The following is a 26,542-nucleotide window of genomic DNA, read 5'->3' as shown; positions in this document are numbered from 1 at the left end:
TAGTCCTGATCTATATCTTGCCACTGGACCCAGATGGCTCTGGAGGAGAGAGCGAGGTTGGTGACCTTGCATAGCCCTTCCTCCCTTAAATCCAATTCAGTGCAAGTCATGACATCCCCCTGATGTCATGGTCCTCTTTGAGAATGCAGGACAAAGAAAAACAGCAACAGACAGAGCTTTGGCAAGGAATAGACCTGGAAGTTAGGATGACACCAGATTATGGGGAGCTTGAAGGTCAGACAAAAGTCTGACCTTTTCCCAAGCAATATCGAACCCCCTCACGATTATCTAACAAAGGGTTTGGTAACATAACAACAAGAAAATAGTCTGTCAACTGCACAGAGAATTGTTTGTAGGATGAACAATGTTACTAGAAAATGGAGGTATAAGTAGTTGTTGGGAAGTTCCTTTAAGAGTCCAGGCCTATGTTTAGGGAGTTTAAGTGGGAACTAAGGAAGATGGGAATGGAAGTGGAGGATATTGTTGGTCTAAAGGTGTAGGAAACTTTCTTTATCATCGCCATTTGGCAACTACTCAGCAATTTCTAGTCTCTTCGTTTTGCCTGTGGCTGTGAAAAGTTAATTGGCTTGCCCTTTGTACATCCATTATGTGTCAGAGGAAAGATTGGAACACGGGTCTTCTGAATCCCAAGTCCAGCTCTTTCACCACTACATCACACCACCCCTGTGAGAAAGATGGACATGGAGGACAAAAGATCAGTGTGTCAAGGGTAACACTAAGGTTTTAGACCAAGAAGCTGGACAAAATAAGGGGGCCACAGATAGGGCTAATGGGGAGGATAGGAGTTTACTGAGAAAATACAGGGTGGGCCAAAAGTCATGAATATTTAATAACTCCTTTATTTTTTGTTTTTAATTTGCAATACCATTGCATCTTATACAGTATATATAGGAAATTAATTTGCATTACATGTGAAAATTCAAATCTCATAAATGGCAAACAATAAAGAAAAATTCATCATGAAAAAGTTAGTAAAGCATCAGACCCCTTCATAACTTTTGGCCCACCCTGTTGGTGAGATACCAAGGTGGCAGTGTTTTTACAGAGTCCAAGACTGAAGATAGAACTCTAGGGCATTCCTTCCTTTTGTTTAGTTTTTTTGTTGGTTTTGGTTTGGGTTTTGGTGAGGCAATGAGGATTAAGTGACTTGCCCAGGGTCACACAGCCAGTAAGTGTCACGTGTCTGAGGCCGGATTTGAACTCAGGTCCTCCTGAATCCAGTGCCGGTGGTCTATCTCACCCAAAAAAAAAAAAAAAAAACCTCTGAAAATTCTTGGATTTGGGGATTATACTTCTAAATACTAGTCTACCCTTATTTCCCAGCTCTCTGGGTAGAGACATGAGATTTCCCCACCTGCATTCCCTTTCTGGTTTTGGGGGAAAGGTCTTCTCTTCCATGGGTCCAGTTCCACCTGTTTTGACTTCTTATTGAAACTATACCTCCCTCACCAGCTCAGCCAGTATTTTCGGTCTCTGCCCTAAGGATTGCGGTTTTTTTCCTAACAGCCTCCCTCTACCCCCATCCCATATCAGTTCACCCTCAGTTCTTTCTATTCAGGTCTATAATTGTTGTCTAAAATAGTTTTTGTTTCAACCCCCCTGCTCTGAGTCCCAGAGAAGTTACAGTAGCTTTCCATGGGACACATGTACATGTCTGAGTGGAATTTGAACCCATTGTTGTGTTTGTTGTGTAAATGGTTCTCCCTTCTGCCTGTCCATACAAGTTTTCCCAAGCTTGTCAAATTCTTTGTATTTGTCATTTCTTGTGGTAACAGCAATAGATATTCGTTTACACATAATGACACGTTTCAACATCATAAGACAATCACTTTCTTGCCTTGAGATACCACCATCATCTTCCATTAAAATGTTTTAAATACTTGGGATTCCATAAACCCGGTAACCCCTTATCAGGGATTTACCATAAGCAAAAATTCTTTGGTCTAGATAACCTCAAAGATCCATTGCAGCTGTGAGATTTTATGTTGGAACTGCATCTTAACACATCATTTTCATCCCCACCCCCTGTCTAATGTTACCTGCTTGGTTCTCTTTGAAGAAAGGCAGGTACTTTGCTGTACTTTGTCAACGACCAAAAAATCTTCTAGCCTTTCCACTATTACATTGTCAGCAAGTACTTATTGCCTACTGTATGCCTGGAGAATACAAAAATCATATGGCTCGTGGCCCTTGCCTTCAAGGAGCTAGAGTCAGGATCATAGAACAATTAGAAAATCATTGGTAAAACCACAGTCCCGTGGGCAATGGGAGTTCAGAGGAAAGAGGTCAGGGTGACCTCAATTTACTTGGGGAAGCATGAGTAGGCTTTAGGTACACAGAGGGAAAAGGAAATTTCTGGCAAGGGAGACAACATAAGAAAGAAGGGTGATTGTGAATTAAAGAGATGGGAAGCAGACCTTTTTTTTTTTCCCCCCTGGGTAACGGGGGTTAAGTGACTTGCCCAGGATCACACAGCTAGTAAGTGTTAAGTGTCTGAGGTCACATTTGAACTCAGGTCCTCCTGAATCCAGGGCCAGTGCTTTATCTACTGCGCCACCTAGCTGCCCCCGAAAGCAGACCTTTTTGATGGAAGTGGAAGTTGTTTGCTAGAGATGAACAGGAAATAAAGGCTGACCCAATGGGGTAAGACCAGCTTATCCAGAGGACTTAGAATACCAAGTTTGGCCTTTATATAGTAGGTAATAGAGAGTCACATAGATTATTCCAAGATATTAGTAGTATTTTATAAAATGACTAATTTCTCGAAAGTGTTTGGCTTGGATTGTGGTGAGGAGCTGCTGAGGGCACCAACCAAGAGACTGTTTTCATTATCTTGGAGTGTGGTGGTAAAGACACTGACTGAGGACAGTACCAAGTCAACAAGTATATATTAAGCTGCTACTGTCTGTCAGACCCTATACAAGTGATATATACATGGGTAAATAATGGTTCTCTTGGTTCTGCTCACTTCCCTTTACATCAATTCATACAAGTCTTCCCAGGTTTGGGTGTGTGTGTGTGTGTGTGTGTGTGTGTGTGTGTGTGTGTGTGTGTGTGTGTGCGCGCGCGAGCGCGTAAGGCAATTGGGGTTAAGTGACTTACCCAGGGTCACACAGCTAGTCAGTGTCAATTATCTGAGGCCGGATTTGAATTCAGGTCCTCCTGACTGCAGGGCCAGTGCTTTGTCCACTGTGCCACCTAGCTGCCCTTCTCTTCATCATTTCTTATATTACATTCATACACCATAACTTGTTTAGCCATTCCTCAATTGATGAGCAGTTTCCAATTCTTAACTACTACAAAAACAACTAATATAAATATTTTTGTACATTGTTATCGTTTAGTCGTTTTCAGTTGTTTTGACTCTTTGTGACCCCTTTGGGGGTTTTCTTTGCAAAGATACTGGAGTGGTCTGTTGTTTCCTTCTCCAACCCATTTTTCACATGAAGAAATTGAGGCAGACAGGGTTAAGTGACTTACCCAAGGTCACACGGCTAGTAAATGTTTAAACTCAGGTCTTCCAGATGCCAGGCTTAGCACTCTATCTACTACACTATCCAACTGCCTTACATCTGAGTCCTTTTCTTCTTTCTCTGATCTCTTTGGGGAATAGACCTGTGTGGTATTGTATACAGTTTAATAGCTTTAGAAACAGAGTTCCAGATTGCTTGTCAGCTTTGTCAGTCTGAGTTGCTTTAATTTGCATTTCTCTAATTATTAGTAATGTAGAATATTTTTTCACATTGCTATTGATAGCTTGGATTTCTTCCTCTGAATAACTGCTTTGACCACTTAACAATTGAGGATTACCCTCTTATTCTTAGAAATTTGACTCCATTCCCTGCATATCTTCTTAGTGAGAGCTTTATCAGAAAAGCATGGTGCAAAGATGATTTCCCATTTACCTTCTCCTCTTCTAGTTTTAGCTGCCTTGGTTTTGTTTGTGCAAAAACTTTTTAATTTTGTGGAATTAAAATCGTCCAATTAATTTTCTGTTATCCTATCAGTTGTTTGCTAGTTAATTCTTTTCCATCTGAATATATGATAGGTAATTTCTTCCTCGCTCTTTTAATTTGTTGATGAGGTCATGTGACAATTTGGAGCTTATTTTAGTATAAAATTATGAGATGTTGGTCTATAGCTAGTTTTTGCCAGACTGATTTTCACTTTTCCTGATAGTGTTTGTTGAATAATGAGGCCTTTGCTCCAATAGCTGGGATCATTGGGTTCTCAAACACTAGTCTACTGTGCTCTTTACTTCTATATATTGTGTATCTAATCTGTTCCACTGATTAACCCTTCTTTTTTTTAAAAACCAATACCAAGGGGGGCGGCTAGGTGGTGCAGTGGATAAAACACCGGCCCTGGATTCAGGAGTTCCTGAGTTCAAATGCAGCCTCAGACACTTGACACGTACTAGCTGTGTAACCCTGGGCAAGTCACTTAACCCCCATTGCCCTGCAAAAAAAAAAAACAAAACAATACCAAGTTGTTTTAATAATTACTCCTTTGTAGTATAGTTTGAGATCTGGTACTGCTAGCCCCACTTTCTTCCCATGTTTTTTTTTTCATTGTTTCCCTTGAAATTCTTAGCCTCTTGTTCCTCCAGAATGTTGTTATTTTTTCTGGCTCTGTAAAGTAATCTTGTGGTAGTCTGATATGTTACTAGCTAAGTCAAGTAATTAAGCTTGTATTGTCATTTTTATTATATTGACTCATCCTACCCATGAGCCATTAATGTTTCTCCAATTATGTTTCCAATCTGTCTTCATGTAAAAAAAGGTGTTTTGTCATTGTATTCATATGGTTCCTATATGTGTCTTGACAGATAAATACTCAAGTATCTTATATTTTCTGTAGTTATTTTGAATGAAATATCTTCCTGCTTGATTTTGTACTTTACAGAAGTGCAGATGACTTGTGTGCATTTATTTTACATCCTGCGACTTTATCTACATTAACTAGTTGTTTCAGTTAGATTTTTAGTTGATTCTCCAAGTAAGCCATCATCTGTATCATCTGGAAAAATTTCACACTGCTTTTAATAAAGAACTGGCTTTAGCAACTCACAAAGGTAACAGTTGTGTGAATGGAGCCAATGTCTGTGCGTGTGTTGAACGTTTCTGAGGTCGGAGGCTCAAACTTTCTCTAGGATGAGAAAGAGTAATCGTTGCTTAGATGTTTACAACTGCTCCCAATCAGACATTTAGCATTTCTTAACCTTGGCGAAAGAAGAAGAAGAAGGAAGCAAACAACCTCCCAACACAGACGGGCTGTTTATTTCAACCAGAGGCCTCATGATTGTGTTCCCCTGCACAGCCACCCTTTACCATTCTGCTCTCATCCTAATGGAATGGTCTGTTTGGGGATGAACAAGGGCCGAGTGAGGGATCACCTGGGCTCAGCCCATGAGCCCCAGTTAAGGGATGTGTCAGACGCTATTGAACAGATCCAGACTGAACAGCCCACAGGTGTGTGAGCAGCCAGAGTTCACCTTGCCGGTACAACAGAAAGGGGTGGTGTCTTCTGTTCCAAAGTTCACTACGTGCAGTATCCGTGCTCTTGAGATCCAAGAGCTTGCCAGGATGAAAAGGTCCAGAGACACTGTGCTATGTTGGGCTGTGCTGCGGGGTTTTGTTTTTGGTTTTTGTTTTTTTTTTTTCTCAGTCATTCATTCTGACAGCCAGAGGTAGAAGTAGGAGTGAAGGAAGAACGGCAGTCACAGTGTCTCCAGCCTACGTGCAGGACGTGGACTTAAGATCCCATTGACGTCTGTGCACACACACACAGGCATATTTCCAGGTCCTTACCTAAGACATTGCATGTACTTGGACTTTTAGAGGAGTTTGGGATGCTGCTGAAATATTGGCCATTTTATTCCAGTTTTGCAGAATGACATCACCAAAAACTTTAGAGAGTTTCTTTCCATATACACATACACATACACACACATATACATACATATAATTTTTTTAAACAAAATCTTGTAGCTAAAATTGGGGAGGGACAAGTTCAGAAGTAGCACAGGCACATTTCTTCAGGGTGCTGCCGCTAGGTTGAGCCCTGGGCTATTATATAAAATAAAGGCAGTTAATTTTCCAGCTAGTGCTGCCTCCTACAACTTGAAGAGAGCAATTAACTGGGGTTAGCAACTCATTAAGCAGTCCCCTTATTAGTTTTAACAACGATCATTCATTCTTTTTTTTTTAATTTAAAATTTGCTTTTGTAGAGTGAACTAAGTAGTCAGCATACTCAAACACTTAGATGTACAGAGAATGAAGAAGATTGTATTGAAAAAGGTGAACTGTTACATACAGCGCAAGATTGATGCCTGTGGTTCCTATTGTCCAGGATGCTCAGGCCAATGGATCTCTTGTGTTAGAGAGTTCTGAGTTCCATTAGGGCTATATGGTAAATCCCCGGGTGAGAGAGAACCACCAGACTACTTAAGGAGAGGCAGATTGGCCCAGGTTGAAATGAAGTAGGTCAAAGGCCACGTGCTGATCAGCATCTGAATTGGGGCCACAAGTGACTAATGTACTTCCAGCCCAGGCAAGGTAGGGAGGCACACAGTCCCAGAATAGAAGCCTTTCCGTTTAACAATGTGTAACAGAGACTCTCCAATGAGAGCCCAGTTTTTATTAGCATCCATGATGGTGTGCTTTGCCTGATGCGTTCCCCTATGTCAACTTTATTCTGTGACTATTTCCTGTGCGGCAAAGAGGGGCCTTTGGATCAGGCTAACCCCTGGATGTGCATATAAAAGGTACTAATCAACCAAAATTGACCTATTTCTTTCCCATCCAGGAAAGAGAGGCAAGAACTGCTGTGGGCAGTGCAGGGAAATAGGCAGCTGGCAGCAGGACCCCATTGCATACACATAGTCCAGCAAAACAGATCAAGTGGTTTGACTGTCTGAGGAAGCATTGTGGATCTCAGCTGCTAGAGGGATCTTCACCCCTGCACCAGTACACTACACACAGCAAACCCCACTGGCTGCCAATTACCTCCAGAATCCAATAGAAATATTCCATTTGGCTTCCAAAAGCCCTTCCTTCATAATCTGGCCCCTTCCCACCTTTTCCAGCCTGATTATAGTTCATTCCCCCTCTACATACCTCATGATCCAGAGATGCTGACCTCCCCTCTGTTCCTTGCACGTGACACCCCATCTCCCAGCTGCAAAGCATTTTCTCCAGCTGTTCCCAAGCCTGGAACTGTCTCCCTCTCCACCTCCACCTCTTGACTTCCTTCAAGACTCAGCTCAAATTCCAGCTTTTATAAGAGTCCTTTCCCAATTCATCCCCGGCCCCCTAGCTGCCCCCTTCGTTGCTAGTGCCTTTTTTTTATATATTCCCTTCCATTTACACTGCAAGTATCTTACATATGCCTAGTTGTTCATCTGCTATCTCCCCCCATTATAATGTGAGCCATTTTCAGGCAAAGACCATATTTTAGCTTTTCTTTACATCCCTAGTTCTTGAGCACAGTGCCTAGAACATAGTAAGGACTTAATTAATGCCTCTTGGCTGACTGAATATTGTTCAGTGCTTTCACCCAAGTTCTGAGGTCCTTCAGAGCTGAGGTCTTTTACATCCTTGTTGGCCTCATACAAATGGTTGCCCAAGCTCTGTTCGTGTCACTCTTGGTCCTTTTGTACAAATCTTCTCGTGTTTCTTTGGATCAGTCTCATTCTTCATTTTTTATGGAGTCATAATATTCCACCGTGGCATTAGGGATCTGGTTGGTTGGTTGGTGTCCTTCATTCTCAAAGAGGACCAAAATGACATCACCGTGTTGATGTCAAGGTACTGTGTATCTGGTTGATTGGACCAATAAGAGCTCAGAAGGCTCTACCACAGGTCAGGCACAGAGACTCCGTATGAACATTTGAAATGGAGATGTCTCTCAATATGCCACAGAGCTGGGGAGACCTGGCCTCTAGTCTTCTGACCCTCTGCAAAGATATTCCCCCTCCAATTAACTTTTTCCCTTCCCAATTTTAACTGCATGGATTGTGTTTTATTTTTTCAATTCTATGCAATCAAGATTGTCCAATTTATCTTTTGTGATTCTATTCCTTGTTTGGTCAAGAACTGCTCCTCCATCCCCAGCTGGGAAAAGCATCTCCTTCCTCACTCTTATTTAAATATGACATTTTATATGTAGGTCATGTATCCATCTGTAGCTTATTGTGGAGTGTGGTGTGAGATATTCATCTAAATGTGATTTCTGCCTTACTTCTTTCCAGTTATCCCAGTAGTTTTTGTTGAATTGTGATTTCTTAATCTGAGTACTAGGCCTGAAATCAGGAAGACCTGAGTTCAAATCCAGCCTCTGACACTTACTGTCTTTGTAACCCTGGCCAAGTCACTTAACTGCTATTTGCCTCAGTTTCCTCAAATGAAGATAATAATAGTACCTGCCTCTCAGGGTTTTTATGAGAATTAAATAAGGTAACATTTGTAAAGTAAATAGCCTGGCACATAGTAGGTTACTTAATTTTTCCTTAGTTTTTTTCTTTTTTATTGTATTAGTAGGGTTCAACTATAAGCAGTTCATCTCTGAATTTATTTAGGTTGGCCTTTATTTCTGCAAATATTATTTAGTGGTTGTAGTTCAGTTATTTTTCAGTCATGTCTGACTTTTTGTGACCCCATTTGGAGTTTTCTTGGCAAAGATACTCGAGTGGTTTGCCATTTCTTTTCCAGATCATTTAGTAAATATCTGAGGCCAGATTTGAACTCAGGAAGATGAGTCTTCCTGACTCTAGACCTGGCACTCCATCCACTGAACCACTTAGCTGCCCTAAATATTGTTTTGTAGTTCTAGTCATAGAGTTCCTGTGTCTGTCTATTCCCTTCCCTCCCCGGCCTTTTCCCTTCAGGGCCTGGTTAGAACTGTCCTCTAAGTAGCCAGATACACAAAGTATGGGGTTCCAAAATCGCCTTCTGTTGTATGGAAGAACTATAAAGTGGGCCCTGGGTTACTGGTTTTATGCCTCTGAGTTGTTCCCACCCAAGACATAACAGGGCTTAGAATGCTCTATTAATTACTGTATTCGGGGTGATGAATTGACTCAGTTGACTTCTCCCTAGGAGTAATGGAGTGACTTCTGCTCCTTACCAGTGGAAGGATAGGGGCAGCTAGGTGGTGCAGTGGATAGAGCACGGGCCCTGGAGTCAGGAGGACCTGAGTTCAAATCCTGCCTCAGACACTTGACACTTACTAGCTGTGTGACCCTGGGCAAGTCACTTAACCCCAGTTGCCTCACCAAAAAAAACAAGTGGAAGGATGCTGGTACCCCTCCCCAGAATCAAGGACATTCAGAATGGGTGTGGATTTGGAGGGGGAGAAAGAATGAGTTCTCCTTGGCATATGTAACATTTGAGACACCTGTGGAGTATCCAGTGAGAAATGTCCACTAGACAGCTGGGGCTGCAGGAAGAGGAAAAACAGGGCTAAAGGGTAGACCCTTTCCACTCATTCCTGTCCTACTTCGGCGTATCTGAGACCAGAGTCATAAAGCGGAGTGGCCCTGAATTAAGGGAGTCTCGTTTTAATAAATAGTAAGTGCAGTTAGGAGCGTTGGTGGAGTGAGTGAAGAGCTTAGGAATGGGCAGCCGCAGTGAGGGCCTCTCAGAGAAGCGTCAGAAATGGAGCAAATGGGAAAATTGATGGCTTGTCCTTAAAAGTTACCATCAAGATGCAGATGTCAGCTGGAAGAGGACTTTAACATATGACTGAAATATCCTAAGTAACAGATGAGCATAGATGGGAGGAATGCTGAACTAGCAGCCCGAAGCTGTTGGGTAAATGCTTTTCACATCCCCAAGTGCAGAGTATGCAGAGGCTTGTATCAGGAAATCTACTTAACCAGGTGAAAGCTAAGAAGACCAGCCAGTATCACATGGGCTTATTCAGCGGCAAATTATTTGCACCTTCTTACCTGTATCTTTCTTTCTGCTGCTCTTGAGCGGCTCTGTCTGAGACATGCAAAGAAAAGGAGTGATTCTGACTTTTATTTTGCTAAGATAATAAATAGGCAGCATGGTGAGTGGAGGAAGACCCTGGTTCATATCCCACTTCTGACACACACTAATTGTTCATTACCCTCCTCGATTCTGCCTGCTGGTTTCCCTGGTCTCCATCAAGACTTAGCTCAAACCCTACCTTCTGTAGGAGACCCTTCCTGGTTCCTCCGCTGCTGGTGCCCTCCTTCAGAGATTACCTTTCATTTACACCCTGTGTGTCTCTCTGTGTGTATCCTATGTATACAGTTTTTTGTGGATGGTCTCCCCCTGATGAAGCCAACTCTACAGCATTAATAAAATTTCCATTTCTGACATAGTTTAAAAAAAAAAGAATTGTACGCTTCCAGAGGGCAAGGACTGTTTTTTTTACCATTCTTTGCCTCCCCAGCATTTAGCACAATGCCTGGCCCTGAGTAAGCACCTAATGCTCAGTTCTCTAGGTAGCCCCTCCAAGGCTGCAAGTTGCAAAGTTTTTTAAAAAGATTATGTAGCACTTAAAGATATGCAGAGTGTTTTACAAATATCATTTGATATTCATGACAACCCTTTATCCTCATCCTCCTCCTCCTCCTCTTCCTCTTCCTCTTCCTCCTCCTCACTTTATGGATGAAGAAACTAAGGCTAAGAGAGGTTAAGTGACTTGCCCAGGGTCACACAGCTAATAAGTATTTGAGGTAGGACTCGAACTCAGGGCTTCCTGACTCCAGGACCAGTGTTCTTTTGCCCCAGTAACACCTGTAGGAACATTTGCCAGGCTGTATCTCAATGGAGATTACTTCCCAGGACAACAGCTATGAGTATTGTTAATTCTAAGGCTCTGAGGTTCAAGGTCCTGGGTTGTCTCCTTCAGGGTTGGAGGAGTGGTAGTGATAGTGGTTTAGCTTGCCTGTCACATGCTGCCTCCTATCTCAAGTGTCCTTGCTGCTTCAGCTAGGTGCACTTATACTGTGAGTAGTTGGCAGTTAGTGGGGGTGGGTTGGAAGTGAGACAGGTAGCCTAGGGAGATGCTGCCACTCCCAAAATTCTTTGCTCATCTGAGAGAGAGTTGACTACATATTTGTTACAAAGGTTTTGTTTTTTCTTTAATTCTCTTAAATTGATGAGGAAGTGGGATGGGAGGGAGAAAAAAATAAATGCTTATTAATTGAAAAATAAAATGAAAGAGAAAGATGAGGTGCAGAGGGCTGTCTTAGAGAATAGTCTGTTTTCTGGACAAAAATATTCTGCTTCATAGGTAATGTGTAAGAGCAAGCTGTGGAATTAAGGGAAAGTTGGCAAAGTCCTCTGGAAATTGGCTAAAGGATAGGAAACAAAGGGTAACCGTAAAAAGCTAAAAGGAGGTTAATTGGGACGTGCCTAGGGGAATAGGGTTGGGACCAGCTTTTTATTATTTACATATAAATTACTTGGAGGATTGGAGAGAGAGAGAGAGAGAGAGAGAGAGAGAGAGAGAGAGAGAGAGAGAGAACACCTTCCACTCTTTGTCAATGAAGGGGCAGTCTGATAAGGACCCACATGGTAAAAAGGACAATGCAATTAGGGAAAGGATTTAATTCGTCAAAAGACTTAGCCTGAGAAGTGGTCTTCTTCAGAGCCCAAGAATGCAGGCTCCTGCTATTTCGTTAGTAACCAGACCTCGGTTTTATTAGTGGCCAGGCTTAGGCAGCCAATGGCAGCTCAGGACTTCACATTTCTTCTCTCCAAAGACAGCTTGGAATGAAACTCTGGCCTCCTGTTACTGGGGTGCTTTGATAATGTTAAATTCAGGTGCTCTTAGTAACCCAGATGGAGATTGGGAGGTGTGGGAGGGGCTCTCCTTGTTGAACTGTAACACTGTTATTGGCTACTTCAACCCCTTGTAGATCAGAGACCTTATTTAACAATTAAGTTTTCCATCCCACCATGCTCAGAGCATCAAAGAAACTTCCTGTTGGTATGCAGTCATAGGAAGCAAACAGTGTTTGTTGGAGAAAGTTCATGAATTCGGTAATAGCTGTGCTTGCACCACCAAGCACTTGCCTTCACAAAATAGGGTTGTGATATTTGGCTGATGCTGTTGCTGCTCTTCTCTAGGTGATGGATCAGTTGTACAGATATCAGAATCACAGAATCCCAGTCAGAAGATAATTCAGTGGCCATGTAGGACAGTCTTTCCCGTGAAGAATCCCTACTCTGTAACATACTGAACTGAGTAGCCGGCATTAAGTTCCCAATGACTTTAGCTTAGAACCTTAATTCTTTCTATACTTCAACATGGGCTGGGCCACCTCCAGTCATCCTGACCTATGTCTTGCCACTGGCCTCCAATGACTCTGGAGGAGAGAGTGAGGCTGATGACTCTGCACAGCTCTGCCTCATTTAAATCCAGTTCACTTGCAAGTCATTGGTCCTCTTGGAGAACGAAGGTCTAGCAACAACTTCAACATGCAGCCTTCAGAGCCCTTTAAGAGCCAGACAGAAGGGGGCGGATAGGTGGCACAGTGGATAAAGCACCAACCCTGGATTCAGGAGGACCTGAGTTCAAGTCTGACCTCAGACACTTGACATTTACCAACTGTGTGACCCTGGGCAAGTCACTTAACCCTCATTGCCCCAGGGAGAAAAAAGAAGGGGGGGTACCTGCTTTCTTCTCATGTAGAGTAGAAATGAGAAGTCTTTCTGGGAGAATAAAGGATGCATTTTTGTAAATGTAAGGACTGTGACTTTATTTCCAGTTATGGCTTCCTACACGAGGCCTTTCCTTAACTCTGCTTCCCTTCACCTTCTTGTTACTGCTCATCGCATGCCAGGAATAACCTTTTATTCACTATATATTTTGTATTTAATTATCTGTGTACAAAGGGTCCCCTTTTCCCGATCTTCCCCCCTCCTCCTTTGATTATAAGCTCATCGAGGACAGTGGCCATTTTGGTCTTATACCTGTGCCTTCTGTGCTAAGCCTGGCACCCAGTAAATACTTAATCACTTCTTGTGGATTGGTTGAATCCCAGTGCCTGGACAGACACCTAATAAGTGATGATTGCCCGGCAACAAATGAAGCACTTACCATGGTCAGGCACCGTGCTAAGAGTGGGGGAATACAAATAAGGGAAAAAGACAGTCCCTGCCTTCAAGGACGTTACATGCTAACGGGGGAAGGGAATACACAAAAGGAGGAGGGGGAGGGCAGCTCAAGGAACACACCAATCTGTGGGAAATGGGAGCCTGCTTCATGGAAGAATGTTTCAGGGTGTGGTACCTTCAAGTGCTGAGGGGATACAGGGTGAGAGGGGAGGTGAGGCATAGTGGCAAAGTCTGGAAGGTCAGAAGCAAAGCCAGGTTGGAGGAATCCGATTCTCTCTTTCCCTAGGTCAGTACTTTTGTTCATAAGACACAACTGGATGTCCAGAGTTAAACCTTTACGTTTTCACCGCAGTCTTGCTCTCGAGTATCTATTTAAAAATAAAAAATTTAAAAGCAACTAGGTAGGATCTTTCCTTAAGGATTTTTCTTGAGCCATTTGTAAGTAATGCTTTTCTCTCCAGTAATGAGGCCACAATGGGCTGGAATGTAGAGGGGACTTTTTTTAAATAAAAATTTGTAAATAACTTTTGTTTTTACATCACCGACATTTTCTGCCGTATCCCTTCCTCTGTACCCAGAGCCATCCCTTATGCCAAAGTATTAAAATGACAGATCATTTTTTCCAAAATAAAACAGTTCAGCAAATCCAACCAACACACCAAAAAAGTTTGGATGCTGAGCAGCGTTCCATATGCACAGGCCCGGGGCAGCTAGGTGGCGCAGTGGATAGAGCACCGGCCCTGGAGTCAGGAGGACCTGAGTTCAAATCTGACTTCAGACGCTTAACACTTACTAGCTGTGTGACCCTGGGCAAGTCACTTAACCCCAATTGCCTCACTAAAAACAAACAAAAAAAAAAAAAAAAAACATGCACAGGCCCTCAGCTTAGCAGAGGCAGAGGCGTGGGGAGTGGGGGATGAGGGGCAGTGGACAAGATAGGATGATGGTCTTCTTGTGTTCCTTCTTTGGACTGAAGCTTGGTCATAATTTCACAGAATTCTATCTGTTTTCTTTTATTGTTCTTTCCATTTACATTGTTTTAGTCCTTATGTATGTCCTTTTCTGGGCTTCGCTTACTTTGCTTTACATACATCATCCATGCTTTTTTCCATAGTCGTTTCTTAGAGCAAAGTAACAGTCCATTGAATTCATATACCCCAGTATGTTTAGCATCTACTTTGTTTCCAATTCTTTGCTTCTCCATAAAGTGAATATTTTGGTATATACCAGGGGTGTGTGTGTGTGTGTGTGTGTGTGTGTGTGTGTGTGTGTGTGTGTGTGTGTGTGTGCGTGTGCGTGTGTGTGTATGTATATATATCCATATCCATATCCATATCCATATCCATATCCATATCCTTAGGGTATAGACCTACCTAGCATTGTCATCTCTGGATCTAAGCATTAAACATTTTAGTCACTTTGTTCAGATCATTCTAAATTGCTTTCCAGAATGGTTGGACCAGTTCACAGCTCTACCAAAAATGTATGAGTGTGCCCATCAACGTTTGCCAAGTGCTTTGTATGTCTCATCTCTTTGCAATTCACAAAGAACCTAGTAGGGTAGATCATGCAGCTATTATTAGCCTCATTTTTCTAGATGAAGAAACTGAGGCCCAGGGAGGTCTAGCAACTTGCTTGTGGTAGTACAATATATTGTCACTGTCAGTATTTGCCTGTAGCCATTCACTTACACTACCCTCTGAAATTTTATCTGGTATGATTGCAGAAGAGGGGTCCTGAGTAAGTAAATATCCTGGTTAACCTTGCCCTTCCTCATCTCCAGCACAGGGTAAGCTCCTTGAATAAACAGACCTTTGCCAAGTTTTATTTTGTTTTTAATCTATGTGCCCCAGGCTCCTAGCACACTACAAATAGTAAGCACTGAATAAATGTTTGTTGGAGTGATGTACTTACTTGTACAAGATGCATACACAAAATCGATTTACCATTACTTATGCTAACTAGTGCAGTAGAAAATTAGATTTATGCTTCTCAATGCTAGCAAGCTTTATTAATCAAATACATGCAAACAGTTTATATTATCTCCATTGGACAATAACAGTCATTAATCTCACCAGGATCAAGCCACAAACCTGATTTCCTCGGGCTTCCCAGTGCATGTGTCTCATCTTGGTACTTAATGGCAAACTCCCTTTCATCCCAGGCACAGGCCATGTGTCTCCCTTCAAGGGGGTTGCTTGACAAGTCAGCAAATCTCAGGCAGCTAATGAGCACTGCCCTCAAGCCAGCATGGAGAATGTTTGAGTCTTAAATGTAGGGAATGCAAGGAGCTAGCCTTGATCTCAATCCAAGGTCAGGCTGAAGGCCTCTGGTAGGATTCTTATACTTCTGGCTATGGTTGTCAGCTAGTTACTCCCAAGTTCTGGTTGGTGACCAGTAACCTAATTTATTTACTGGTTAATTTGATTGATATCTGATGATAGAAAGGAATTCTATAAACTAAAATTATTTACCAAATTTTCCCATTGGTGGTCTATCCTATCTGGGGTTCCCCTATGTTTGCCAGTTGTTAATGAGCACACATATATTATCAACCTCTACTGCACAGATGCTTATCTTCATATTGAAAAACAAATTATGAAAAAAAGCCAAAATATTTCATTTCAAAATGGTGGCCTAGTACAAAATGGCATCAGTTATGTCAAGGTCACAAATTTGTTTTCACAACACTATTGAACACACACACACACACACTCTGTGTGTCCAACGCTTTGCTTCAGGCTTTTTGAAAGAACTCCTTAAATTTGGCACCATGCATCATTTTCCTTGTAAAGTCTCAGGCATCACCTTGTAAAATTGCTTTCTTTGTTCACCAATAATGGGTTGCAAGAGTTGCCGGAGAAGGGCGGGCTTGGATGGGTTGTGATCTGAAGGAAGTGAGGAGATCACAGATCCCTTTGAGTTGAGTGTCAAGTAATATTTATCAAGCACACACCCTCATTTCCATCCTGGTGAAAAGTAAAATGAAAGCAAATGTTGGGCACAGTACACTGGATTAAATCATTTGCACAGATTTATTTGCACAGTTTTAGCCCCCTAAAGTTTTCACGTAATCCAGTAGTCTCCTAAAGCTTTTCTGCTGAGCAGGAGAGGGTGTGAGTGTAAAGAGCAAGTCTTTGGGAGAGCAAAACTGTATAAACAGATGGGACTTCAGAGGTGGCAAGACAGTGGATTCTAGGTGAAAGGATTCCTGCCCTGTCCATCATCATAATCCTGTCTCTGCTTATGATTACAGGTGAAAGTCTATGACCTCACACAGTATGAGCACGGGGCAGATGATGTACTGATTCTGGCCACTGACGGACTCTGGGATGTTCTGGTGAATGAAGAAGTGGCCGAAGCAATCACACAATTTCTTCCTAACTGTGATCCTGATGACCCCCACAGGTTGGTGTTTTTACTTGATGGCTTTTAGGGCTGGTCATCTGGTGGCCCTTGAGTGTAGCTCTTCAAAGTTATGTTTGGTTTTTTTTAAATTAAAATAGCCTCTTGGGCATTAGACACTCCTGTTTGCTCCAGAACATCCTGGCATTGCAAGAAAAGCTATAGTTATGGGTCCAATTATATAGACTGTGAGCTTGTCATCTGAAGACCAGCTTAACTATGTATAAAGAGGTTTATTACCAGAGGGCTGGCCACCAGGTAAATGATTTCTTCTTCAGCCACATAACCTTAGCAAGACAGTCTTTTAAAGTGCTGAGGGGGTTGTTATAAGCATTAATGGTAGGAGCACCCTCTCCAACCACATCTCAGATCCTTGAAATATTGAAGTAATAAAGCCTGACATGGATGGTTAAACATCATAACTCAGGAAGGAGATATCTCGTCGGGGCCATTCCTCAAGCAACTGAGAATGTGTATTAAGATAAACCAAAGATCTTTAAGTAAAGTATTTATACCTTTTTGGGTCTATCAGGGCATCTTTTATTCTGGGAGAGTTTTTGTGTTCTCATTGCCCACCAGTCAGAGCAGTAATAGCTCATCCTTTTGCTTTATCAGTAGTGATAGCTTGTACTGCCCCTATGTTAGCCTTAACCCAGCCTGGTGATATTTCTTTGGAACCTTTTAAAAAAGCACTGTAAAAATTACAAAAAGGACTTGAACTTTGAGTAATAGAAAAACCAGTGGAGGTCCCAGAGAAGAGGTAAATGAAACATACCTCCTTCCTCATGGCAGAGAAAGTAATCAGAATATTATATATGTGGTATCCCCTCTAGCTATATCCCAACTTGAATTTACAGGTTTGGGTGCCTGATTGGGCAGCTATTCCAGATTCAAGACATTCTGTGGATCTGCCCTTCTAAAAGCTCAAAAGCCCTCTCAGATGGTTTCACTTTCAGTAGTAAGCTAGTTGACAGAGTTAGCTCAAAGCAAAAGGTATTTGCTAAAATGCCATAGGTTGAAAAATAACAAAACATTTCTTCCCTACATCTAGGGCTCATTTTCCTCCAAATACACAGAGCCCCTAGAGCCCTAGTCTAGCAGACTAGTGGAGGAGCACACATTTAGGGAACACATGTGTCCAATGCAAATCCCGGCCTTCAGTGCTGTGAAGGTCCCAGTACAATGGTAGACTTGTACTGCTCTCTTCTGAGCACATATTTCTGCTGAACAGGTAACTCAGCTGACCTCCCCGTACCTTCTTCTCATTTTCAAGTTTCTCCTGCCAGAGCTAACTCTATCTCATCTCCTAGAGTTCGTCTTGGCCAATTCCCTGGACTTCTCTCCACCAGATGTTACCATGAGGGGAAGAGGAAGAGAAAGAAATGCCCTCCCCTACTTTGTGGGACTCTGTCTGAAGTGTTCCTCAGAGCTTGCTGTCTCAATTGATTCCTTAGAGAGTGTTTGCAAACATTATTCCAAGAAGGAGAATAGACTTCATCAGAGTGCCAATAAGAAATCTATGACATAAAAAAGGTTAAAGACCGCCCCCCCCTCCTGAATTCACTAAAGGAATAGGGAAGTGTAAACACATCTTTGCCCTTTCTTTAAGAGCTAAAAACACATTACCTACCACTTACATTTTAAAATTTTATCAGGTGAGCAGAAGAAACTTAATAAGTCCGAGGGTTCCTTTATCAACTCCCTACCCCCCCATACAGTGATGGACAAGGTCCCCATAGTAGACATCTTTGCTTTAATCATTTTTCTTTGTTACAGGGGAGGTTTATAAGGGAAAGGGGGAAGGTGATCATTGATAAAGACAAAAGTCATCAGCAAAACTTTTATAAAAACAACGTATAAAGCCTAATGTTGGTCAGGTCATGGAGGAAAAGGTTGTCTCTGCATTGTTGATGGGGGTGTAGACTGGTACACACCTTTTGAGGAACAGTATGGCAGGTTGCCAAAACTGAGCATTAATTCTGATCTGGTGATTTCATCACTAAGACTTAATTTTAAAAAAAGGAAAAATAGCCCATTTGTACAAAAATACTCCTCTCTGTTCTCTCTATAGTAGCAAAAGTACTAGGCTTGAAGTCAGGAAAACCTAAATTCAAATCCTGCCTCAGAAAACTGTGTAACCCTAGGCAAGTCACTTAACCTCTCTGTGCCTCAGTTTCCTCATCTGTAAAATAAGAAGGTTGGAGTCAGGGAACTCTGAGACCTTCCAGCTCTGAACCTATGTTCCGATGAACTAACATGTCCCAAAAGTGGAAAATGCCCCCAAAAGGCATGGTATATTAATGTAACAGAATATTATTGTCCCATGCAAAATTATAAGGGTGAAGCATTTAAGGAAACATGAAAGACCTAAACAAAGCATTGAACAGAGATCCGTACACGTGGACTGCAACTCGTATTCTGTGGAAGAAAAACTCTCTCTACTGCATGTTAGCCAGAGACTACCAAGGACAGTTTATTAATGCACTAGCATTTCCTCTGGGAGCTAGGTTCAGAGACTGGCAGGGTTCATTCTGCTCATCAGAATTCCCTCTTTGCCCAAGTAGCTTCCAACTTAAATGTTTATCATCATCATGAAGCAAAGGATAAAATTCAGTAATCGCACAGGAAGGTGAAGACATTTTCTGATTGACCAAAAAGAGCAATAGTAATATAAATATCAGAGGTGCATCCTTGAAGAAAAAAAAAATCTTTCTTAAAAATAAGACATCCCTTCTTTCCATCATCAGGTTCAGTGTCAAAGGGTAACCTCTCTCACTCTCGTTCATGATAAACTAAGGGACACTTCCTTTGGTTAACAAAGGGACGTTCCCTCTATTCAAGGCCTCTTATCTCTTTGCGGGCACAAAACACGATCCCTGATTCTAGGCAGTCAGCAGAAGTTAGCAGACCAAAAACACAATTACAGCATTAATTCTTCACACACACACTCACACACACTCTTTTAATAGCATAACCGAAGCCTTAGTGATACATACTTCCACATTAAAAAGGGGGTGAGACACAGCCAGAGGTAGCAGTCCTTCCATTGGAGCTGGAAGAAGATATAAAATAAAAGTCTTTGCTTGTTTTGTTATCAACTAGTTTATCAATTCTCTCTTGTCAAATACTAAGAGTTTTCTTTAAGATTTTACCCATTATTCTGGATTTGGATTGTTTTTGTTGATCATTAAGTCTGCAGCAGAAAGCAGGGGCAGCTGGTTGGTGAAGTGGATAGACCCACTGGGCCGGGAGTCAGGAAGACATGACAGTAGCTGTGTGGCCCTGTGCAAGACTTACTTAACTGCTCTCTGCCTCGGTTTCCTCAGTTGTAAAATAGAATTAATCATAGCACCTTCCCCTAGCTGGGTTGTTATGAGGACCAAATGAGATAATAATTGTAAAATACTTAGCACAGTGCCTGGAACATAATAGGTGCGATATAAACGTTAGATGTTATTATTACACAAAGAGGGTGTGGGTGGGAAACGGGATGGTGGACCGCCATCTTCCAGCAGTTGCTGTTTGCTTGAAGTCAGTGGGGTGGACAGTGTGACCTCACGGTTCTTCCTTGTCCAAAATTCTTTCATTTGCACATGGATCTTGTTGCCTGTTGAATATTTTTCCGCCTGTTAACTATGTTGCCACTATTCTCTTGTTGAGATGAGTTCATCAGCTGCAGTCTTTCTGCATTTATGAATGCAAAAGGTCAGAGCCAAGAAACTGAGAATTATGAGAGCTAAATGACACCAGCCCTCTTTTACGAGTAATCTCTGTTGGCAGTTTGGCTGTGTACCTTGCCCTTATTCATCAGCGCTCTTCTCCATAGCAACCAATCAGCTAGTAAAAGCCTCCGCCAGCCTCAGGAGCCCCTGTGGGTGTTTCACTGGGGGTGAAGTGGTTATTGGGGGGATCTCCTTAGGCTGTGGATGGGACTGCTGTCATAAAGAAAGGCACAGAGATTGGGTTGAGGACGCCTAGGCCCACAGAGGGAGGTGTATAAGTAGGACAGGTTAAAAAAAATGAACGAAGACTTGAGGTCTGTGTTTTAGATGAAAAGGGGGACTAAAGCCAGAGAGAAGGATGGATGGATGAGGAGGATGAAGGAGCCAGACTCAATTCAGGATCAGGATTGGATTGCAGTAAGACACAGCTAGACCATCCCAACACTTAAAAAGAAATGTAGGGAGCGGCTAGGTGGCGCAGTGGATAGAGCACCGGCCCTGGAGTCAGGAGTACCTGAGTTCAAATCCGGCCTCAGACACTTGACACTTAGTAGCTGTGTGACCCTGGGCAAGTCACTTAACCCCCACTGCCCCACAAAAAAAAAAAAAGAAATGTAGTTAACACTAGAAATATATAACAAAATAAATAAAACTATATTATCTTTAAAAAAAAACAATAACATGGAAAGGATGCTCAATGAGGATATAGCACTGGTTCATATAGATTCTCATCTCCATGGTCAGAGTGGTATGATGACTCATATGGCAGTAAGGTATCTCTTGGGTCTGTGAGGCCCTGATTCTTGGTGGGCTGAACCAATCTGTCCTTGAAAGCAGCTTCCCTGCTACCACAAGAGTAAAAAGAAGAGGTGGAAGAGGAGAAAAAGTAAGAAATTTTTTCATGAGGACAAATCAAAGAAGGGATGGAACTTAAGACTGAAAAGCAGGCTTGGGTTTGACTTTGAGATCTTAGACAAACAGAACCAAACTAGGAATATTTTCACCTGGACAAAAAAAAAAAAAAACCCAAACCAGTTGAGTAGGAGGAGTCAGGGAGGAAAAAGGTGCCAAAGGACAGAACAACTCTCTCTCTGGGAGTTGAAGGGAAGGGGGAACTCCAAAATGGTTGTTGCTGGGGGGGGGGGGGAATGAATATCCTGTAGCATGACCCTGGCTCCCGTTCATTATGGCTCTGAAGACAGGTCATAACCTTCCTGAGCCCCCGTTCCCTCTTCTCCACCAGTTCTTCCTCCTTGGCGTGATAATTGCAAGGATTTCTCCATCACGTACTCATAAAAAAACCAGAAGACTTTGGTGTTTATAGCATTTATGGGATAATGTTCATTAACCTAGTAAATTTACAGAGGAGGAAACTGAGGCCTGGGGAGCCGGCCCAAATATGCAAGAAAGTGCCAGGGCTGGGATTTGAACTTAGCTTTCCAGAGTCAGAGGGCCTGCATCCGGATATTTTGCTTAATGCATGTGGAATCTCTGCCCTGTAGATCCATCCATTCATTCATTCATTTGAAACACTTAACAGCTGAATTTATATAAAATTATAAGCATATCTAATACACACTTCCATCTATGCACACATTTTATAGGTGTCATGTATGAGGTGTGCCTGTACAGACATTTCTGAAGGATGGGTATTAAAAATGACCCCAGGCTGCCTACCCTAAATGCCCCAGTGTCCTTCTATTGGGAAAACCATTGTTCCTGGAGAGAACCCAGCGACAGCCACCTTCGATGGGCTTTTGCCTGTTTGTCTCTTACAATGACCTTTGTGAAGCTGCCACGATGAATGAATGACTTGGAAAGCAGGGGAGGCCTGAACCATTATTTTCTTACTGTGCCTCTCAATCCAGGCTTGCAGAACAAAATGTGAGAGCAACCAAGACCAGCCCTGTGTCCTGCTAAGGAAAGACACACTTTAGGTTTCCATTGGTAATGAGAGTAGCTTCTCCTCCCCCCCTCCCCCACCACCCCCATCATGCTTTTCCAGGCTGCTTTTCTTTCTATTGGTTAGCCATTCCAGGGACTCAAACGACCCTTCATCAGCCCCCAGTGCAGCAGAGAACAATGGGCTTGCTTCTGAGGCCTCTTTGGGGAGGTGCTAAAAATTCCTGTGGACACTCAAGAGGCCAAAGGGCTGCCCAGGGCTTCCCAAAGCCTTCCCTTAACAGGAGAGGGCCAGAGTCTCACGAGAACTGGCATACTGTGGGGGAAAGAATCAGAATCTTTTTGCTTTTAATGATTTAATTAGTTTTCTCTCTCTCTCTCTCTCTCTCTCTCTCTCTCTCTCTCTCTCTCTCTCTCTCTCTCTCTCTCTCTCTCTCTCTCTCCCTCTCTCTCTCCCTCTCTCTCTCTCTCTCCCCCCCTTTCAATCCCTCCCTTGTCTTTCTTTCTTCTGATATGGGGGAAATGGGGTATGGGTTGGGGTTGGGGTTCTTAGGAATTCCTCTTTAAAGAATTACACCCTCTTGCACACAAAACTTAGTTAGAACAAGGTGATAGTTTATTTAGGAGCAAGGGAAGGGAAGGGTGGGGGGAGGGAAACCATGAAAGAAATCCTTAGACTTTTCATGGGGAGATTTGGCACAAAGCACATGGCTCAGAGGTACCAAATCTCCTCGAACAGGAGACTGGAAGGTACTTTTATAGAGGCCTGATGGGGGTGGACCATCTGCCTGTGGAAAGTTCCTTTAATGAAGGTGGACCATCCCCCACTGGTGGTAGCTTGGGGAATTGGGTGAGGAGTGGAGGACCATCCCCCACTAGTAGTGACTAGAGGAATTGGGTGAGGGGTGGCTACGGATCCCTCTTCAGGACATAAAGGCCGCAACCACACTCAAACTTATCTCCCCAGGGTAAGGGAGACCAGAATGAAGGGTAGGAATCCCAAGCTAGCTCAGTCCGATTTGGTTCCTCTAGGCGTTATCTGTCCTCTGGTTTAGTTTCTCAAGGAGAAGATTCCTCGGTGTGCCCCAGAGAAATTCTGGGGTGCTCTGCGCCCCATGACACTTCCCTTCTTTCTCCCAGCCCATCTTTCTTTCCTTTCTTTCTCTTTCCCCCTTCTCTTTCCCTTCTCTTCCACTCCTTGCCTCTCCCTTCTCTCCCCTCTCTTTCTTTCCCTTCTCTGTCTCTCCCTCCCTCCTCTTTCTTTCCGTCCCTTCCCTTTCACCTCTCTCCCCGCATCCCTTCTACCAGTTGCACCCCAGTTTTTCCCTCGTAGAAATAGGGTAGCCCACCATCAAGTACAATGACAGCTGGGGTGATGGAGGGGGGTGAGGAATGATAACAAAGGTTGGAGAGCAAATTACAAGCATTGTTTTCTTTAGATGACATTCTTACCAACAGGGAATGCAAAGTAGCATCTCCCCTAACCAAGGTGGATTGTCAGGTGCAGGAATTATTAGCATAAAGATGCATTTGTAACATTTTGACCTTCATAGTGCCCTCTCAGGCGGAAATGTGATATGAGCTTCCCAGCTCGAGTCTATCTTAATAGTCCCACTGCTTTTTGGAACCACCTCAGTGAAAATCAGAAGGTGGCCTCGTGAGCAGTAAAGGCGGGCTCTCAGTGGGCTGCCTGGCCAGGCTTTTTCCCCCTTCTTTTCTAGAGTTAGCCCTAAAGTGGAATTCACTTGGCTGGCAGAGCCCAGCTCCTTATATCCTTGGGGGCATCATAAAAGGAGCAGCTCATCTACAAAATGTTGTGAGGGATTGGGCGGGGGCAGAGCTCCTGGGGCTCCTACATGATTCATGCCCGGGTCTTCAGGGCCTAAAGATGCTGTGGGATTGGAAGCTTCCCCAGAGGGAGTTTAGGGCACGTTGGCAGTAAGGATGGGGGCGGGGTGAAAAATGCGATTTGGTACTGGCTGTTAACCCTTCACTTGGAAGGGTCCAGTTCCTAAAGATAAAGAGATGTATGCCTATGTGATAGTAAAAGAAGGAAGGGCTAGTGTTGAACCTGGCCAAAAAATAATTAGGAATAGATTAGTACAAATGTAAATTCTATGTACAAATCTTCCTCCCAGTGTGTGTGTACACACGCACACACACACACACACACACACACACACACACACACACTTTCCTCCTTAATCCACTGTCATCAGAAATACCCTTACCTTAAGTCCCAGGATGCTTGGGTCCCCTTGGCACTGCAAGGGCTGCTGGGATAGAATAGGCATTGCCCCTTTGAGCTCTGCTACATTGTAGGTCCCATACCTGGAAGGTCAGAGCTAAAATAGCATCCTGGAGGCTTAGTTTTGTACCACCTCTTTCTTCCCATCCAAGCCCCCAGAACACAAGCAGTCATGCACCTTGCTGAGGAAGGACTCAATTAGTATAGATTTGACAATGAAAACACCTCCCATGCCAGGTAGTGGGTATTATCATTAAATCTTGGCTTTCAAACTCTCTGTAGCATTCCATTTATTTTGGCGAAGGAAATGAAATCTCCTTTTATTAAGCCCTTGGGCTGAACTGTTTACTGGCAGGGCCATATGGTTTTCCAGAGACTGAGCTCTAAAAGCAAAAGAAGGGTTTATTTGTGTTTTTCTTGCTGGCTATTACAAGTTTTAGAACAAACTCATTAGTGTTGGATCTCGTGTTTGATGAATAGATAGGAGGCAGATTGACTTGTTTCTTTCAAGTAGCTTAGCATCAGCTGATTGGACATGGGAGACCTAAGGTGGGACCTCCTTTTAGCAGTGAACATCCCCCTCTTTCCTCAGGATATTTAAGTGGACAGGGTAGCAGCGGGGCTGCTATTTTGCCAGAACAATAAACCATTTTGAAGGGCTTGGGCAGGGCTGGGATGACAGAAACCTATTAGGAGAATAGCTTACTTGACTTTCTTAATTAATTTTTTTTTTCAGTTAACAAGCACTTATTTTTCTCTCCCTCCTACTTCCTCTCCCCCTTGAAAAAGGGGGAAAAAAGCCTTCTAACATCCTGTTTGACTTTCTCATACTGAAATAATGCTTTGGGAAATATCAGACTAACCCAAATATCATCTCAGAAAACTATAAGACTAACCAGAAATCTAATGGGACCCCTCCCCCTTCCTCCCCCCCTCCTTACAAAAAAATACAAACCCTACAACCCATGAGCTGAGGACAATCTGTATGCTGGCCAGGGACAGCCATTTCTTGGGCTAGGGTATGAAATGCTACAGGGAGAAGCTGCTGCTTCATGGGGCAACTCCCTGAAGAAGGCATCGCCCAGTTTCCAGCACATCTGTAAAAATGGGTTTTGATACGCACACAGGGCAAGCACTCAGCTCCAGCAGGACCACTCCTTGGAATCACCCCATATCCTTTCAGAATCTAAAAGGAGATTCCCTCCCTGCCATTTGAAACCCAAAAGGCTTATTTGTAAAAAATTTTTAAATCCTTCTGCAGGGGCAGCTAGGTGGTGCAGTGGATAGAGCACCAGCCCTGGATTCAGGAGGACCTGAGTTCAAATCTGGCCTCGGACACTTAACAATTACTAGCTGTGTGACCCTAGGCAAGTCACTTAACCCCAATTGCCTCACCAAAAAAAAAAAAATCCTTCTGCACCCCTCCAACTATATTCCCAAGGGGTATTCAGTCTTTTATATGTGAATGGATTTGACCCATTCATTCTCTGCTTCCTGCTCCTCATCCTATCTCTTGAAAAAGCCTAATCTGTGCTCTCCAAAGGGTAACCTGAAATCTATATCCACCTGAGCAACTGAACCCAATGCAGTTTATATGAGATGGGAATGTGCCCTAAAGCTGAAGTTAACTTTCATTTGAGAATCATGTGTACTAGTAGTAATAGTAGTAGAAGCAGTGGTAGTAGTTGTCATCAAAGAAGTAGAAGAAGAAGTAGTAGTAGTAGTAGTAGTAGTAGTAGTAGTAGTAGTAGTAGTAGTAGAGTTAACATTTTTTTTTAGCAAGCATTTATGTTCTCTGCCCTTATACTCTTCTCTCCCTGCCTAAAAAAGAAAAGAAAAACAAAACCCTTATAACAAATATGCAGCATCAAAACAAGTTCCTAGGTTGGCCATATTCAAAAAATGTACATTTCATTCTGCATATTTACTCCAGTTCCTCTCCGTAAGAAGGTGGGTAACATGAAGTTCTCCAGAATTAATGCTTGGTCATTGAATAGATTTTAAATCTTTCAAATGTGTTTGTTTTTACCATGCTGTTATTATAGGATAAATTGTTTTCCTGGCTTTGCTCACTTCACTGCATCAGTTCATACAAGTCTTCCCAGGTTTTTCTAAAAACCATTCCATTTTTTCATTTCTTACAACA

The 26,542-nt window shown here is 42.8% G+C and overlaps 1 protein-coding gene across 1 annotated transcript in view; it reads left to right on the top strand.

Annotated features, from left to right (window-relative positions):
• PPM1H (protein phosphatase, Mg2+/Mn2+ dependent 1H) overlaps window positions 1-26,542 on the top strand; it is a 326,647-nt gene that overhangs the window by 287,538 nt on the left and 12,567 nt on the right. The window contains 1 exon segment of the mRNA XM_043966035.1: window positions 16,376-16,527. Within this exon segment, the coding sequence (XP_043821970.1) occupies window positions 16,376-16,527 (152 nt within the window).

The sequence above is a fragment of the Dromiciops gliroides genome, chromosome 5, assembly GCF_019393635.1.
Source record: "Dromiciops gliroides isolate mDroGli1 chromosome 5, mDroGli1.pri, whole genome shotgun sequence".
NCBI lineage: Eukaryota > Metazoa > Chordata > Mammalia > Microbiotheria > Microbiotheriidae > Dromiciops > Dromiciops gliroides.
Note: the sequence above shows the minus strand (reverse complement) of the source record. Positions and strands in the feature narration are given on the sequence as shown.